At 37.0% G+C, this 18,799-nt stretch overlaps 1 protein-coding gene across 1 annotated transcript; it reads left to right on the forward strand.

Moving 5' to 3' along the window:
• Positions 1–279: 279 nt before the first annotated feature.
• Positions 280–11,600, forward strand: CARM1 (coactivator-associated arginine methyltransferase 1; the record flags this gene model as incomplete). The annotated part of the gene is made up of 7 exons (XM_010009377.1): positions 280–457; positions 1,034–1,124; positions 4,391–4,472; positions 6,431–6,516; positions 7,925–8,014; positions 9,573–9,710; positions 11,507–11,600. Coding segments are annotated over 7 exons (759 nt in total), but the record flags the coding sequence as incomplete, so codon positions are not given.
• Positions 11,601–18,799: the final 7,199 nt, after the last annotated feature.

An 18,799-nucleotide genomic window follows, 5' to 3' on the forward strand; every position in this document is an offset into this window, starting at 1 on the left:
CAACCCTGGAGGTGTTCAAGGCCAGGCTGGACAGAGCATTGTGTGACATAGTTTAGTGTGTGGTGTCCCTGCTCATGGCAGGGGGGTTGGAACTAGATGATCGTGAGGTCCTTTCCAACCCTAACTATTCTGTGATTCTATGATTTTACTTCTATTTTATTCTGATTAACAGACTGAGGTAATTGGTTTATGCTATAAGGGGTTTAATGCTAGATCTCTGATAAAATTCTGCTGATCAAAGGAGTCAAAACTTGCTGGGTGCTTTTGTTTTTCCTCCAGCTGTTGGTGAGAAGCAACAACCTTTCTGACAAGATTATAGTTCTGTCTGGAAAAATTGAGGAGGTCTCCCTGCCTGAGAATGTTGATGTGGTAATTTCTGAACCGATGGGTTATATGCTGTTCAATGAACGGATGCTGGAAAGTTACCTCCATTCCAAAAAATGGTTGAAGACACGTGGTGAGTGTGTCACGGCAGTTATATCCTGCATAGAGAAAAGAAAATAAAAAGCTTCCGAAAAAAATTAAAAAATACTTGAATTGGTAGTCCAGGATTGTCTGGTTTTATACACTCATTCTAGCTTTACCACCACCATCTAGGGGGCCCAGGGCAGGGGAATTAACAGAATGATGCAGCCACCATTGCTATTGTACCATGCTGTGACTTCTTGCTGTTTCACAGTGGAAATAGCTTTGGAGTTCTCTTCTATACGTTGTTCTAGATTAGGTTTTTTACTAAGTGCTTTATCATATTCATATTTCAATAAGCCATATATTAATAAAACTAACTGTTAAGGTATCTGAAGTGTATGAAAACTGCTTCTTCTGAACTAGTGGCTCCTGCTACTTAAGACATCTCTGTAGAGATGTCTGTGGGACTATACAATTACAGAATATCCTGAGTTGGAAGGATCAGCAAGTCCAAATCCTTACTTCACACAGAGCAACCTTAACATTCAACCATTTGTTTAAACGCATTGTCCAAACGCTTCTTGAACACTTGGCTTTCTGCTTTATGTTGTCTTCTGTGTACCAGGAATGATGTTCCCAACATTCGGTGACATTCATTTGGCTCCTTTTTCTGATGAGCAGCTGTACATGGAACATTTCTCCAGAGCCAATTTTTGGTAATGACTATTTCTTATTTTCTTTTTATGAAATATTCAGTAGAGCTTAAAAATTAAATCAGTTCTTTGATTAAGTATAAACTATTTGTCAACATTGAAACAGAATGCTTTTATGTTTTCTGTGTTCACTGTTGCTCTGGCCTAAAGTCATACTGTTTATTGTGCAAGTCTGAAGGATCTCTGAGGAGGGCTACAGCTGATTTGGTCTTGTTTTGAAAGATTAATGTGAATCAGGTGCTAGTGTTTCCTTTGCTATACCAAAGTGTGTTATGCTACAGATGGTAATCATTCCCTGAAGTCCCAGGTGCATAAGCACATGAAAAATTCCGTGGCAGTTTTCACATAGAATAAGTATTAATTCCCAAGTCCTGAACAAATTCCAACTTGATAGTTATTTTCTGTCCATCTAATTTTTTCATGCAGCTTTAACTAGAAGTTGTACTCCTTTTGCCTTGGAGTGTTCTACTGCTACTATCCACTGTTGAGCTGTTGCTGTGCTCTACATAGGAGGAAGCAGTTACAGCGATATTCTAATGAGAAGAAATTGAGATGATTCCATTTCAGCAAAGGGCTGAATGTAAACTTCTCCAGTTCTTCATGTGATACATATCAGTTATTTTATAGATTATTATTTAAAGGTTTTGTATAAAAGGTGCTGTGGAACTCCAGGGTTAATTATTTTTAAATGTTCTGAAAGACTGTAACTGCAGTCTTTCAACTGTTCTTTCAGCTTGTGATGTGGAATTAATATGAACATAAAGTGGTCTTCGTCAACCTATTTGTTGGTTTCTTAGATTGAAGACAGTTTTCTTCCATGGCCAGACGTCCTGGGCACCAGGTTATGGTGTAACTGCTTATATTTAGAAAGTTTCTTCTGGCTATCTCTGAAGTAGAGCTATGACAAAATCTCACTATTTCTATAGTGATTAAAGGACTGAGAAATTTGAGTGATTTACACGCTGAATCCTTTGCTGGCAATGTTACTTTATACAGCCAGTTTGTACTCTTTTGTCTCATTGTGTAGTTGAGCCAGCTATGAAATGTTTGCATTGTATGTTTACAATCACCAAAAAATGCGACAGTACTTGTCTGCATTAAGAAAATGAAAAAAAAAAAAAAAGGTAGAAGTAAATTGTGATAAGTTTTTGCATCTCAACTGTCATTCTGGTCTTCCACAAGATCCTGTTACTTTTGCTTATGTACATGACATGTCTCCTGAGCAGAGGGCTATAGTATCAGTCCTCCTATCAGTCCCCCAATCAGTCCACATAGTTGTAGTTTTGTATGGATGCATGCCTGAGTCATTGATAGTACAAGAAGGTTACATATCCTTGAAGTTACTAAGTGCTTTAAAGACCAACAAATTAGTGCTTCTAATGTCTTCAACCAAATATGGAATCACAATGTTCTGAGTGAGAGTGCAAGTTGTTCTGTAACTGCACCACTCTAGGGCATTCACATTCATAACACTAAACGGTCTGGATACGCTGATAGATCCAGAGCTATAAAAGTCCTATTTCAGACAAAGCACTTTCTCAGAGCTTTCTTGGGTGTTTGCAGTAAACTGTCAGGAACTAGTTGGTGACAGCTTGTGATGTCCTCAGCTTCAAATTCCAGGCCTCAAGAAACAGCTTTTATTCATTATCCAGTTTTGTTACTTGGAACAGAAGATGTGTTTTGAGCGTAATAAATCCTTACCTATATAGCTACACATGTATCATGTGTCTTAGAGATTGGATATGGTTTTAAATCCAGTTGGATGATAGCACTTGAGCAAAGGACTGAAAGAACTATCTAGATTCTCAATTTGAACTTTAATATGGTAAAGACACCATGACTTTAAAAACCTTCAAAATCCAAAAATCATGCTGTGTTCTAACATTAGATGCAGCAGTTAGCATAGCCTGTTTACTATACAAAGTAAGGGCTACTTGTTTCTCATACATTTAGAATTATTGCCTTGTAGCTATACAGTAATAGTAGTTGTGAGACTGTGTAAGTATGTTATGTTTCTCTTGATGCCTATAGATTGGCTTACTGTTGCCAATTAGTTGCTTATTAGTTTGTATTTACCAGTTATCATTCCCAGAAGTGTGATAATGTACAGTCTACCATAGAAAAGCAGACTGCCCTCTTTCTTGGTGGAACTCTTCAAAGACAGAAAGATACAAAGCATAAATATATGCAGTAAGTTGTTAAAAATAGTGTGCATTTTGTCTATGTTTCTCTTCAGTGATAAATAAGCAACTCAATTATGCAGTACAGCAAACATATGGAAAAGGGTAAAAGATCACTTACAGTTATTGGTGTGAGCTGATTTCCTCTGTTGTGCTTACTTGAGTTCTTTCCTTAAAGATATCTTTAAGGCATACAGTCACCTGGGCATCTTCCCTTTATGCAATTAGCACAGAACTACTAATGCAGAATTTACTAGCATTGAAGAGATATTGCCAGATTGGTTTAGACTAACTCATACACTTCAGAAAAATTTACGATAGTTTAGGAGTTGTATGATATTGTAACAATGAGGACAAGTGTTTAAAGTTTTCCTTTTTAAGTGCTTCTTGCACTTGGAAGACTTGGAAGGCTTGACCATGGTTTTGCATCTAGACGACACTTCCATCACAATGAGTAGAGTTTCCTTATGTTTCCCCTTTCCATGCCCTTTTGTTTATGTTGTCTGGAAATAAAGATACCTATTAGACTTTTCAATTAGATGGTAAGAGGGTTATACACAGGAGGAAGTTTATTGCAAGCATGTGTATTTTCATTTCAAATTTCATACTGGAAATAGTCTGAATATACATTGAATGCACATTTTCATACATTAATAAGATAAAAATGCTATTTTTTTCCCTGTTCTGTTAGTATAGGATTTATTTTCCTCAACAAAAAGGGTGTCCTTATCATTATTTTGATTTATACAAGGTCCACTCCCGATTCTGGAATAGCTCAAGATTACAGAAGTAGCTTTAAAGTGCCTTAGCCCTGATCCCTATTCTCTGCTTGCTGTGTGGATTCTTTCAGAAGCATACTGTGAAATGTCTCCGTATATCCATTTGATGGGATCATGTCACCTCAGTGCTGTATAGGATGTCTGTATGGAAGGTAAGCTAAGAAGGGCTGCAATTTGGCCTCTTGGCAGACAGGAAAAAGGAAAGAGGCTTCACCAGACTTCACCTGCCATTTGCAGTTACTCTGCTGGCTCTGGTTGGAACCCAGAAAAAGCATTTTTCCCTAAACATTGCGTGTGTTACTGTTTCTAGGTACCAAGAATGCTTTTATGGGGTCAATCTATCTAGCCTGCGCACTGCAGCTGTGGATGAGTATTTCCGACAACCTATTGTGGTAAGTTTGTATGTCTGGGGGTTCTTTTTTGTGGTTTGCCCTCTCCCTATCTAGTCCCCTCCACTAAATCCTACAGATAGATACAATAGCCTCCTTGTTTGACAGAGCTCTGTGGCTCTGAGTCGACAGCCAGGAACATGCACGTGTGACGAGAGCTGCTGTCAAAGGTTAACTACTGTATGTAATATTCCTGGTTTTGCTGTTGTAACAAATGTCTAGAGTTTTGCACATATTGGGAAGCTACAGCATGTGAACAATTGTCTTCCTAACATGCAACTAACTTCCCTCGGTGTTTCCAGTCTCTTAAACAAGTGACTTGACCATGATTTTTCCCTTCCCATCTCTGATCCACAAATTAAAGGAAAAGAGAATGCAGCCAAGCAAACAGGTTTCAGTATTATGAAACAACCTTTCCTTAAATATGTAAATACCCATACTTTATTGGATTTTTACATATTTAATATGCAAATATCTAATATTTAACATTTTAAATTTTAAATCTTAAATAATAATTAAATTTAAATGCATTCATTCATTTTACATTATTAATATAAAGATTAATTGCATATTACTAAAAATAAATAATTAAATGTAAATAGTTCCGTTTTAAATATCTAATATTTAATATTTACATATTAATGTGTTCATCTCTACATATTTGATGGTGCTAGATTGAATCTCTATGGATCTAGAACCTGCCCTTCTCCTTCTTTTTAGTAAAAGTCTAGGTGGTAGCTAGGTAGAAAGAATGAGAGACAAATCCTCACCTCTCTGGGGAAAAACCTTTAAAATCCACTCCTACCCCAGCATAATGCTTCAGTGTAGGTGCCATAAAAAGGTTCACTCTCAGAAATTTGACTGCAACATATCTAGCTAGCATGTCTAGGCTAGCATTAGGCTAACTAGTTTAAGTAGTGATAGCAGTGTAGCTGCTGTCACATGGAGGCCCTATAACCTGCCCAGAAATCTGGAAAGACCATTAGACTACTGATGTGACCTTTTGCACTTGACTGCTCTTGGTACTCAAAATGGATAAGAGAAAACTGATTTGTCTTCATAAATATCAGCCATACCTTTGACCAGATCATGGTCATTCTCAGCACTGGCTCTCTGGCTGTCAGTCAAACTAAGGCAAGAATGGAGTAATACATAGGACTGTGGCACATACTTGCGTCCTATATGAAGTACCTATTTGGCTTTTATTTCTCAGCTGAGATTCTTCCTGCCTTGAATATCAGAAATGCAGTGCCCAATAAAAGCCACATTAAATTGAATTGCTTTTAAAAAATCACATATTTCCTGGCTTACTCTGTGGCTAGATTTTAGTTCTTAGATGGGTTCACTGGGGGAGATGTGGTAGAAGCCTTTATATTAAGTTTGCTTTACTTAAGAAAGAGCTTGTGAATAGTGACAGATTAGGATTAGTACACGTGATTAAAGAAAGAAAACTCAAGAGAAAAGTTTTCATTTGCTGAGTGACTCCTAACTTTTTGCTGGAGGACAATGTGTATTAAATAAATTTGCTTCCTACACTTAATTCAATTTGCAAGTATTTCCATACTTAGTTCAGCTCTTAGTTCATCTTACTTAACTGTGCAGTGCAGAAAGCATATTAAAATGTGTGTAAGTTAAAAGAATAACAAAATAAACCCACCTATTTTGTAACAAGTGATCAATTTCTGAAAGAATTTTATTGTTTCTAGATTGAATAAAACTGTCTTTGATAGGTATGTGAGCTATCAGATACATTAAATCCTGACAATATTGCAAAATCTAACAGTATTCTAAGGGATGCTAAAAAATGGAAACATTTCAAATAAGTTCCTTAGGGTGAAGGATGATTTTTATCTTTCTTTTTCCCCTCCTTTTTTTTTTTTTTTAACAGAAAACAAGTTTATATGTTGACAAGACAGAATGGTAACATTTGCAACATTTTTGGTTTTTTTTAACCCACATAGGATACTTTTGACATGAGAATTCTGATGGCCCAGACAGTGAAGTACACCGTTAACTTCCTGGAAGCTGCTGAGGAAGATTTGCATAGGTCAGCAGATACCAGAAGCTCACTCTTAATCTTTCATTTTTGTAACTGGCTGTTGGTCACTGATGCTCAGAAACAGAGGAAGCTTTGATGGTGGACGTGGTGGAGGGAAGGTGGCATGCCAGAATGATTAGTACACCACTTGTAATGGACCAGTGCATTCGTCTGCATAATGATTTTGTCTAGGATTAGCAGAGAAGCCTGTTGGTGAGCCTGTAAAACACCAGAATTTCGTTCACAAAATTTTTCTTCTGAAAGGTATAAAATGGGCTCTGGAGGACAGCGTTTACTTGTTAGCATTTTATGTTGGGGCACATTTAAATATAGTTACAAGGCAACTTTTGGCTTTCTGTGTAGACATCCTCAAAGAGCCTGCCAAATGATGTCATCATAAGATGCCTTGCTGAACAATTTTGTATCTCTCTTAAAAAAAAAAAGCAAAACCCACTATTTTCCAGTCTAACAGGAATCAGCTGTACTTCTTTACTTCCCTCCAGAGCTCCTTCAAATCTTTAGTTGGCAAATCTTTTCTGTAAACAAGTCCACATTCCTTGTGTCCCTGAATGACAGCAGAGAAGCCTCCCTCTCAGTACACCTGTGAAATAAAATGTACCATCTAGGAGAAATAGAGGGGGTACTTCAAGTCCTTGCAATATACTGTTATAAGGGGGAAATATCACAGGCCATCCTTGAAATTCTGAACCCTTGTTTCAACATGACTCAGAGCTAACTGTATAAATGACATGGTCTAGTGAGAGAAGAATTGCTCTAATATGGTAGAAACAACTAAAGAATTGCTTTCCAGTTTCAGCTGCCTAGTGTTGGCTTCCTTCAGTGGTTCTCAGAACTAACATGTTGTTACCTGAATGCTAATTTTATTATATATTTCAACAAGATTGGATGAGATTTGGGTTGTACTACATAGCCAGGAATAGTTCTTTTGGAAGGGAAAATATTCCAGCTCTTCCTCAAGCAGCTTAATTTTTCCTTCTGGTTCTAGTAGTAGTCCTGTCTGTCAAATTTTTAGTGGAACATTTTCCTTTCAAAATAGTATTTAAACTAAATCCAAGTCCTTCACTGGGAATTGGAAATTTTCCACTGAAAGGACTGAACCCCTATATTTGTAGCAGACTGCAGTGTTGCCATAAATGATGCATTAACACTTGTGTAGTAGCATATTTGATTCTACTATTGAATAAGGCACACAAAATATTAACACCTGAGTCAGTGCTATTGGTTAATTCTATTGATACAGAAAAAAAGAACATATCCTTTTAAATTCACAGAAAATTGAGATACAAACTGATGCATAAGAATGGAAATATATAAATTAGTACAAGGTAAGTTTCTGGTGGAATTTCCAGTACTTTTTGGAAGTTACTTTGGCAGCATATTGTCTTTTCTCCTGCAGAGTGGAAATCCCTTTTGTTTTCCAAATGACGCAGTCTGGATTAATCCATGGCCTGGCATTCTGGTTTGATGTGGCATTTGTAGGATCATTGTAAGCACTTTTTCTTCTTCCTATGAAATACTAACTACAGGGGGGGAAATTGTGCCTTTCATATGAAGTGTGCCAGAATTAGACCTTTATCTAGTGCTAACCTTGTTTGTAATCCCTTCATATTAAAGAAATAATGCCTTGTAGAGGTAATAAGAAATGTTATAACCTAGTGCTAACAATATGATGAGATGGTGGTGATTGTGCTTCCCGTGTTGATTAGGGTGCACACAATCTGTGGTAGACCACATCCAAGAATTGTTGAGGGTCAAATACACTGTTCCACACAGTACTGATTCTTTGTAATATTATATACCTTTCTGTTTTACACTGCAAGTAAAGCAGCAGCATTTGAACATAAGCTGGATTTTCCCAGTTGGGCTGCTCTTGTTTGTGGGCAAAAAGGAGAGCAGGTTATAAGTTCCAACCAACAAAATGAAAACAGACAAAATTCTACCAGGCTTAGATGGGTGATTCTTTCACTGCAGCACCAGGCATTTATTTCAAAATGGAGCATTCATCTGGTGTGGTAAATGGGTGAAAATTAGATAAACCTCTTCAGGTATTCAACACATACATTTCAGCTATCTGTATTTAGGTGTTAGATAAAATTTGTTGATTTCCCAGTTAAATTGATCTAGTTTCAGATGGGGTGATTTTTTTTTTTCAATATATTGTAAAATGCACTTCTATTTATTTGTGTCGATAAATGCCTTTTATTAATCTTTGAAATGAGGATTGCAAAGAATTCAGAATCATATATCCATTAAAAGAAAATGGACATATGTGCATTTGTATATACTTTAACAGCTGTTAGTAAAATTTTTAATCTTAAAAAAGGAACCAAAAGCTCCACATCAGTTATAACAATAGAGAAAATTGCAGACTTGTAGGAACTGACTGAAATCCTCCACTGAGAAGGCCTCCATTTTGGAGTAGTCAATTGCTTAATCAGCAGCTCTTTAATGTTCCTGCAACTCTGTAAGTTCTTTGTCTTAGCACTTGAACTCTCAGTGGATCGGGCTCATGGTATTACCCGTGTTATCCCTTTCTCTGCACCTATGCCCTCTTTTAATATATTATTGAAATATATTTTGCAAGTGAAAACTAGGTATAGGACCTTCTTGGAGTGTTGTTTAAGGATGAAACTTCCACTGTAAAGAATCGCATTGCTACATTCAGGACAAACCTTAATTTCCTATAATTTGTTGAAATTGTCTGTTGTAGTAAGATGAGAGAAATATTAATATTCTTTATACTGGTAGTGTGGAAAGAAAAGAAAACAGGAGTATGAAGTGTCTCTTCTTTGAATCTCCGTAACTGGCTTAGGCATGCAGATCTGGTGGTGACAGGCATAGTACAGATAAATGAAGAAAAGGAGGCATAATGTATTGGTTTCCCAACATAGGGTAGGATCACTGTGCCACTTCACTTGAAGGCAGTTTAAAGTTTATTATAATCAGTTGAGGCATAACATATATAAAGGTCTAACAAATTAAAGTTGTTTCCAAAAGGAGAAGACAGGAGAGAAAGTCTAGACAGTTTTTCTCATTTGTTTTAGGGTAACTGTTTGGTTGTCCACTGCACCGACAGAACCTCTCACTCATTGGTATCAAGTACGCTGCCTTCTTCAGACACCCCTCTTTGTTAAAGAGGGGGAATCTCTCTCAGGGAAAGTCTTACTTGTCGCCAATAAGCGGTAAGTGTAAATGCTCCACAAGCAGATTTTCTAGTGTGGCTGTTCTTGTTAGAGGTACCAAAAGATACCAGTTAACTTCGTGTGTGCTTGTACCCACATTTGTTATTTCTGGTACCATAACCAATTTATATGGTATCTCTGATACTGTTATGTAGGCGCTCTTTACACTGTGAGACTCTGCTCACCACAAGGTCTCAATTTTCCACTCCAGTTAACTGTGAGGTACTTTCTCACATACCTTCTCCTTAACCATGTGTCACCTCCTGCCTTCCTTCACAATGGTACTTGCAGCTTTTGTCAGCTTTCTACTCTGCTATCTTTTGCACATGCAGTTTTCTCAGGTCATGTCCAGACATTTTCCGTATCTTGTCCTGGTAATGGCCACACATTTTGCATGGTCTTGTTCTGGCCACGTCTTGGTAACTAGCCTGGTGGTTTGCCTGAAGCCCCAACGTTCCTTGTCTCTCATCAAGACAAGAAGACAGGGAGCAGCGGGGCTGATCCCAAATCCATTACATTTTTAATTCGGAGGGGGGGGGGGAAGTCCTTATGGATGCGCTCCCCTGTTTAAGAATAGTGTTTTCCATGTGTTGTTGTCCTTTCACTGAAGCTAATGAAGATGGCTGCTTTTCGAAGGGAGTATTTCCTCCCCAGACTTCTCTGATGAACCTCTTGTCAGCCAAATGTTTGGTAACTCCACCCCTACACTCCTTAAATGATTGGGTCACACAAGTTGCAGTCTGATTTGCTTATGGGTATGTAAAGTTTTAACAGAAAACAAAGCCTCCTCAGTGAAGGAAGGTGACTTTTTTTGGGGGGTGGGGAAACATGCTCACCAGTCAGATGATTCCAGTGACATCAAAGCTGTCACTTCCAGGGCTCTTAATCACATCCGCAACAGATGCTTGATTTTGGACTTGTCAAATTTCAAAATCTTCTCTGTAGAAACACCTCTAAATAAATACAGATCTTGATATGTGTCTTTCAAACATAAAATGTATTCATATTTTAATATATAAAAAAAACACTGTATGCCACTAAGTGGTCACATAACCACTGCTTAAGTATGTCAATACATAATGCACATCATAACATACATAAGTATGTCAATACATAATACCTAAGTGGAGCGTGTCTCAGAACAACCTAACCTAGTGATCTTCCCAGACCGAGAATGAGAAGCACTATAACTGTGTGTTAGCACTGAGCTAACAAGTCTTGCCACAAAGCTAATCTGCTTTCAGGATCAACATAGCACCTCTGTGTAACTCTACGGTTGCTGTTTCATGAAGGAGGACCAGTTTTGTTCACCTTCAGTATTCTGGTATGCTCTCAGGTGCTTAGTTGGTCCTCTTTACTTTTCTGTGTAAACTCAGTTTGTTGCAAAAAGTCTGATGAAAAATGTCCTTCCTGGTGAAATCCAGAACTATTACAAGAGTGAACCTCATGGCATTTGGCCAGTTAGATATTTTTATCATGAAATAATACTCTGTACTTGCTAATGTTGAAACTTACAGTATTTCTGACAGAGAAGGGGAAAACTGAATACTATCAGTCAAAATTATGTTTTCCAGATGCCAACTTTTAAAATCACTTAAGCATCTTGCGAATTTTACTTCTTTAGAGATGATTAAATAATCATGCCATTGCACTGATCCCACTGTAAACACATTTCCTTTGCTGCTTATACTAGGTGATGATTATTTAGACAGTAACTACACTGGTATTTTTCACACAGGATGCTACAGTTATTTTAGTTCCATTTCCTTTTTTTTATGCTTCTCTTTCTGATGCAGACAAAGTTATGATATTCACATTGTGGCTATGGTGGACGAGACAGGAATTAAATCTTCTAACACTCTTGATTTAAAGAATCCAATTTTTAGGTAAGAAATGCTTTTGACTAAAGCAGTAGAACAGTAGTATCTTGTATGACAGGAAGCAAAGCACACCTTCTGGGGAAGAACAAGTTTCTGACCTCTTACAGTTTATTTTATTTCTACAGGTATAAGGAGATCCTTGCTGTGTATTAGCAGTAGTTACTTATGTAAGACAATATTCTATTGAGGCTGTGTGCCAAAGAGCAAAATAAAAAAGCTTTATTTAAGAACTGTAATGATTTAGTGCTTTGCCGAAATAGTAGACATATACTTACCTGAACAAACGTATACTTAAAATATTTTGCTGTTTCCTGTTGTGTGATGTGCATCATTATAATTCAAGGAATCCGTAATATGCCAAGATGCATTCTGCTAAGTACATAAATATTACTATTTGACACAAAGAACCTGTCCTTCCTGTATTAAACATGAGAGGAAGTAACAAAAATCTACATGCTGCAATCCTTTCTAACAGGATTGTAGCAATGCCTAATGAAGTCATTGCTACAGCACCTTATTTTGGAAAAAAGCTGTCAATTACAGATGAAAGCAAGCAGGAGGAAGGAGCCCTTAATTCTTCCAAAAAAAAAAAAACCAACCCCAAAAACCCCAAACCACAAACCCAAAACATTTTTGAGAAAATTGGGCTGTGTTTTTTTCTCATTCTTATGCTGTATTTGGCATACAAATAGGTAAATTCAGCTGGTGGAATTGATATTTCCAAAGGATACACATGGAAAATGCTTCCCTCATTCATTATGTGTTTCCTATTTCCTATTTTTTTGACTCAGACCTATATGAAAATTTCACAGTAATCCTATAAAACAAAATATCCATTGTTTCTGATGAAAGTTAATTAATTTTCATCTGTACATCAACTCTGCAGCACATCAGTAATTTTGGCTTTAGAGTGGGGCTCTTTTTATTAAGTTCGTAAAAATGCCTTTTAATAAAGACTGCTCATGGAAAACTTGCAATAACTATAAATAAAATCACGCACTGGAAAAGATTAATTTCTTCAAATTTGTCCTGTGACATGGACAGTGTCTAGGTTGCTTCTGTTCATGGTCTGGCTAATACTGGTTTCAAATCTAAATGCTTCTTGTGAGGATGGTTAACAGTTTATTCGTCTTCTAAAATCTCCATACTTACTCTCAGCACCCATTGCATAAGTGTGATTTTTCAAAGATGATAAAAGTCTATTCATTTATAAGCAAATGAAGCTTTTGTTAAGTGTTTTTAACTTACATAAAATGTAGAAATCACCTTCAGAATGCTATTACTCATTTGCAAGAAAATGGGGGGGAAATGGTCAAATCGTGTATTACATATAAAAGTACTTTAAGTTATAGGAAGAGTTATTATATTTTGAAAATTGAATGTAAAAATGTCACTGTGTGGTTTCATGGTTGCTAGCCTATTAACCATATTGAGATCAATAATATAGACTGCTGTTCTTTTATGCATTAATTCTTAGAGTGCTTGGTTGTGAAATCCTTCTACAACATGCTGACCTTATTTAATAGGTTTCCCCTATGAGGTTTCATTAGAGTTGGTGTTTTTTTGGGGTTGGGGGAGGGGATTTTTTTTTTTGTTTGGTTTTGTGGGGTTTCTTTGTTTCTTTGTTTTGTTTTTCTGCTTGTTGATCCTTCTCTATTCTGCCCCTGCCCTCCCATAGCAATTACCAGAATACTGAAAGAGTTAAAAAAACCCAACCCTGATACAAATACTTATCTCTGTACTACAGGGATAGACAGTAGAGAAGAGGCAATTGTAGACATTTTTTGCTCATTTTAAAATACGCCATACTAATTCTATAGCATAAGGTTAAAATAATAGACTGAACTAGGTAGCCTTTAACTTCTGTGAAAGCAATGGCCTGAGCCACTATACATAAGAGCAAAACAAAGTATCTCCCTTTGTAAAATAAACTATAGTGGATTTGATAACGTATTATACTTGCTTGCACAGCTGCAAATCTACATGAAAAGAATTACAATTTAAATTTGAAATCACACTACTTTAAATAAATCCAGTAACAGGACAGGGCACTGATTTCCTAGCTTTATTCCAGTAAGACTTATCTAACGTACACTGGCTGAGTGTTGTACTTATAACGTTTTACGTTTCATAAAAGTCCTTATTAAATATCAAAAGCTGTCAATAGTTTTTCTCCAGAGTAAAATAAAAGCTATATTAGAATCTATTACATTTGCTTAGTTCAGCTAGTGCTGTAATTGTATATTTTATTATAACTGTTGTTATAATATATTGTATATTTTATTATAACTGTTTTATTCTTTCATCTATTTTTAGGTATGCCTAGAATATATATATATATCTCATATAACATATGGCATCTGAAAACAGAAGTGAGATTCTCGCCAAGCTGATTAACCAATGAGATTGAAATCAGTTCAGGTCTTAGGAGGCCTACTGGTACTTCTGTAAAACCAATTCGTAGCTGTACTTATATGTAACTGTATGTAAGTCACATGAGAAGGGGATATGTGGTTTCATCCTTTTTTTCTTTAATTGTAATTTAGCCTGTGCTCACATGTAGAGGTGAATTGCAGCAGACTCAATTTTATTTCAGAAAGTTCATTTAGTATAGAACAAGAACTGTATCTTTGTGTTTGCTTTTATTTCTGTTTTACAGTAAGCTTACAGTGGTTCACTGCTTTCTGTTCATTTTGGGTATTTTTTCAATAGTATTCTTAGTTATTGAACAAAGCCTACCTCGTGTTTGTATATGTAACACATCAAAAAATCTTTCAGCAGTATGTAGTGCCCATGCTTTAAACACTCTGCACTTAAATCCAGATTTCAGTGTTTGGTGTAAATCTCTAGCTCACCAGGGCAGTCTGTTAAGTACTTCAATTTCCTCTCAATGGACTCATTAATTTGGGTCATTTTGAGATGTAAATCTAAAGTCATCTTGCATATACTTCGTAACTGTTCTGAAATTTCTCTATGCCTACAGAAATGTAACAGGATGTATTTGTAAATTACTCCCAGCATAGTGAGATATAGATCTGTATGATAGGATATGTGTGACTTTCACTTTTTCTGTAGCTCTGTGAGAAGTTATAGGGAAATATAGTTTTGGCTTGTGTACTTAACAAATGATGACGACTATAGAGTAACAGTACAGATTTTAATGCGATCTCTCGCCAGACAATGTTATCCATATAAAGCACATAGTGACTTCTATCGAATGTGTATCTATCATTCAAAGTATATGCCTTAGGTTGAATTTATGAGCTGGAGTCGAATCAGAAATTTATACAACATTTTACTACCAAAAACGTACCTACAGTGATACCTCTAGCAAGATACAACCAGCCTTCAGCCTTCCACACACTGTTGGAAGCCTCATTTGAATGAAAAGCCTCAGGAAAACTGATCCTTCTCCCAGGAACTTACATCCCACATTAGGTCTAACGACCAGCTAAGAACACCTGCTGGGAGTAATTAAGAAACAGCTGTAATTTCAGAGGTTTCGCTCCAAGCCAACAGCCATTTGCAGCTATTTAAAAGTAGTTTATGAGATTATGAAAAGTAGTCCATAAAACTGTGAAACTTGCAAAATTAACAGGAACTTCATGGCTGAGGCCATGAAGCCACTGAAGTTAGTGCCAGAAAATTGTTGCCTTGTTATTTCCAGTAGCATTTAATACAGCAGGTGAGAGACTTCTAGTATAAAAATGTAGTTTGCACAATAAAATACTGTTTTGTTACACAAATATATAATATATATTAAAAAAAAGTATTTAATGTGGGTTGCTGCCTCAGAATTGTAACACAAATTATCATTCTAACCTGCACAATCAGTGTAATGAGATTTCTGATGCCACGTCTGATGGTTGGGTATCTATCCTATTTAGTTTGTACAGTGGTTGATGATTTTATGCTTATATGGAAGAAGGAAACAAATCCAGGAATGTCCAAATCTAAACACCAGGCAGCTGTAGTTCACGGTTTTCTAGAGTTTGGCAGATTTTCTGCAGCAGTTATGAAAGGAGCATAGGAAATTTGAATCTGAATTCAGCTTATAATGTCTCCTGCTGACCTACACGTCTGCCTGGATCTCACATTTCAGTCTCAAACCTCTTCTAAAAGCGGTTTGAGGCTGAGATTTGTCTGTTTAACAAAGACTTTTATAGGGAAAACAGGGAAAAACCTTACACTGCATATTTCATGTGGCAACTTCAGGGTTTTTATAAGGAAGAAAGTAAATAAAGGGAAGAAAAAAGAAAAGCAGTGGACAGCAGTGTCAGGTTTTGTATCTTTAATTCCAGAGCAAAAGGTGTACATATCTAATAACTGCACCTTCAGTATGTATAGTAAAGATTGATTCCCTACTCACTAACAAGAACAAAGAATCTTTCAAAGTGAGTGCTGATTTGAAGTGATTTGAATGACCCAATACTGGTATTTGTATTTCTCTTTACATCAGGACTTTATTCCAGATTGTATGCTAAAACTGAAGATTGACATTGGATACTGTAACATTTGCAGTTTGAAATTAGGTCCTGTGACTGTCTCAATTTTCTTACTGTTTAACATGTTCTTTTGTCCTGTTTGAAGTGTTGGTGATTTTGAAGTGTGCAGTAGTCTAGTTTCAAGGACTACAGTGTAGTGTTTTCGCCATACTGTTTTCTGGCTATAAATATGTGAATGTATCTGTGAAGTTATTTTTGAAACAACATGTCAATGAAAACACTTTATTGCTACAAATGCTGGTGGTTTGTTTTGATATTTTATAGACAACATTAAGGAGTGCTAGAGAATGTAGGAAACTGTGGGCATGCTGAGCGAAGAGTGACAATGTATTTTTACAATGGAAGACTCTTGAACAGATCTGACCACATTACAAAATACATCATTTCCTCACTTATAATTGAAGAGGCTGTATTAATCTTGTGAAAAATGACACACTGTCTTGCATCCCATAGACTCAAAAAGCACAATAGGCTTTAGCCTTGTAAGCAGACTGAGGAAAGACAGAACCTAAAAAACAGAATTGAAAAAAATAAGACTGAGAAAAATAACATCAATGAACCTCTAATCAAGAAAGACTATCCCTGAAGTTTGCTACGTCCTGACAAAACCTAAACAATCGTCAAAAGACGTTTTTCATGAGAAAACCATGATTAAGAGTCCTTTTGGTGAACTTTACTCATTATAATCCCATTTTAATACTAAAAATCACACCCACAGGTCAAAAGACCCCTGTGTAGTTAGGTGTTTAGTTATGTGATCCTTATGCAAACTAGGTGACCTGTCAGTAAAAGGTGGGAGGGTTACAGGGGGTTGCTAATTTGAATTACATCGTATAAACATGCAGAATACAAGGTGGGGAGAAATGAGGGAAGACTCCATCATAACTGATGGGATTGGTCGTTGGGCTGAACCTGTCTTCTTCCCCCATAGGGCTGCCTACTGCATAAGAGCTGTACTCTGTGCGCATTTGATGATTGATTTTTATCTGGCTTTACGTATTATTTTCATGCTTGTTCTCTCACTTAGTATATTGTCACTGCAATCTGCAAAACTTAAACTGTCATGAAAGTATGCAATAAAAATTCCCAGTTAAGATCTATTTTGCATGAGTTTCTACAAACCCAAATGGACTTAAAATTGTCTCAAAAACTTACTTGAAAACTTTTTTTAACTTGGTGGGTGAATCACCTGCCGTGTACTTGATAGGACAGTTGAAATCAAGCTCTGGTACAGTGTGCTGTCCAGTGGGGCACCTGCAGAGATCAGGCCTAACGGTCTCATCTGTTCTGGGCAGTAACAAGTTTGTCAAAGTTACATGTGAAGGGGTAAACCCCTTACTGGGTTAAAGACCCCCTTAATGTGACAGTAAGGCAGTTTTAGAAGAATCTGTATGTAAATCTGGACCTTGAGATGAAGCTTTCACTAGACAGACAGATTGGTAATACTGAATTTCAGTATTACATACCTCGTTCAGAGATTACAAATCCACTTTTTTGTATTTTTAATCTTTTGGTTTATTTAATGTTTTTTATCTCCATGGAATCAAAATTATGTCGAAAAAGATATAAAACAGACATTAAAATTAGACATTAAAACATCTGTGCTGATACATGATTATGTACACACTTGGGAATATCCTGTAGACTTGATCATGCTAAGAATTATATTCTACAATTGCAGCCTGTTTTAAGGTAGCCGAAGATCTTTAAGGAACCCTTAAATATTTTTTAGGAGACATGCTTGACCCTGTAAACTGCTTGACTTGGAAAGCCTGACTGACATTCAAGAATTTCATTGGTTTATTCTCTGGCAGATGCTTGTATTACAGCAACCAAGCTGAACACAGCAATGTATTTTCTAATGTCCTAATTGATTGGGATCTTAATCCTTCAAATGGAGCCACCAAAAAAAAAAAAAAAAAAGGAAAATGTAATCAGTGTAGAGAACAGGCTTATCTCAAACATCTACAGGTTGTTCCAAACACTGAAGCAGGACATTTGAGCTGTGGAAGCATTCAACCTTTTATTATGCTCATTGAATTAAAGGTGAGCTCCAAAATACACACTCTTCCCCTCACCTCCCTTTAAACCACGCGATTTTCACAGAGTTTTGTCAGGCACGATGGGGACATTTCAAGGACTGAGAAAACTAAACACCATAATCCTGCCTATGCCTATTCCATTTTGCAAGTCTCTGCCAAATGCTTCCCAGGAGACAAAGGAACAGTACTGCCACCAGCTCTACTTAAGAAAAAGCTTTAGTCCAGCAAGTAACTTCTATCTGTCTGCATCACTTTTTTACTGAAATACATGACGCGTGGTCTTAAGAGAAGTACTGACTATGCTCCGACTCCCCATCACCGCCACTGTAATCACACAAGCGTAGTGATTACATTTATGAATATGGACCCCCTTTCTGTTCGGAAGACACTTTACTGAGCACACGAATACGAAAAAAACGCTTGGCACGCGTTTCACGCGGCTACTCACACCTGCTCCGTTCCCAGCAACACCCCCCCTGCTGTTCCCCAGCATTTTATGTGCTGGGAACTGGGCAAACTGCGCTCGAGAAGATGGCGGCAGGCCCGCTGGCCGGAGAGCACGGGGAGGGAAACAGGGCCGGGAACGGGGCCTTTCCTCACAGCGGCCCGCCCGTTCCAGGGCTCCGGGCTGAGTCCACGCAATCGTGGAGCGACTTCCCCTC

The sequence above is a fragment of the Nestor notabilis genome, unplaced genomic scaffold (assembly GCF_000696875.1).
Source record: "Nestor notabilis isolate BGI_N333 unplaced genomic scaffold, ASM69687v1 scaffold33672, whole genome shotgun sequence".
NCBI lineage: Eukaryota > Metazoa > Chordata > Aves > Psittaciformes > Psittacidae > Nestor > Nestor notabilis.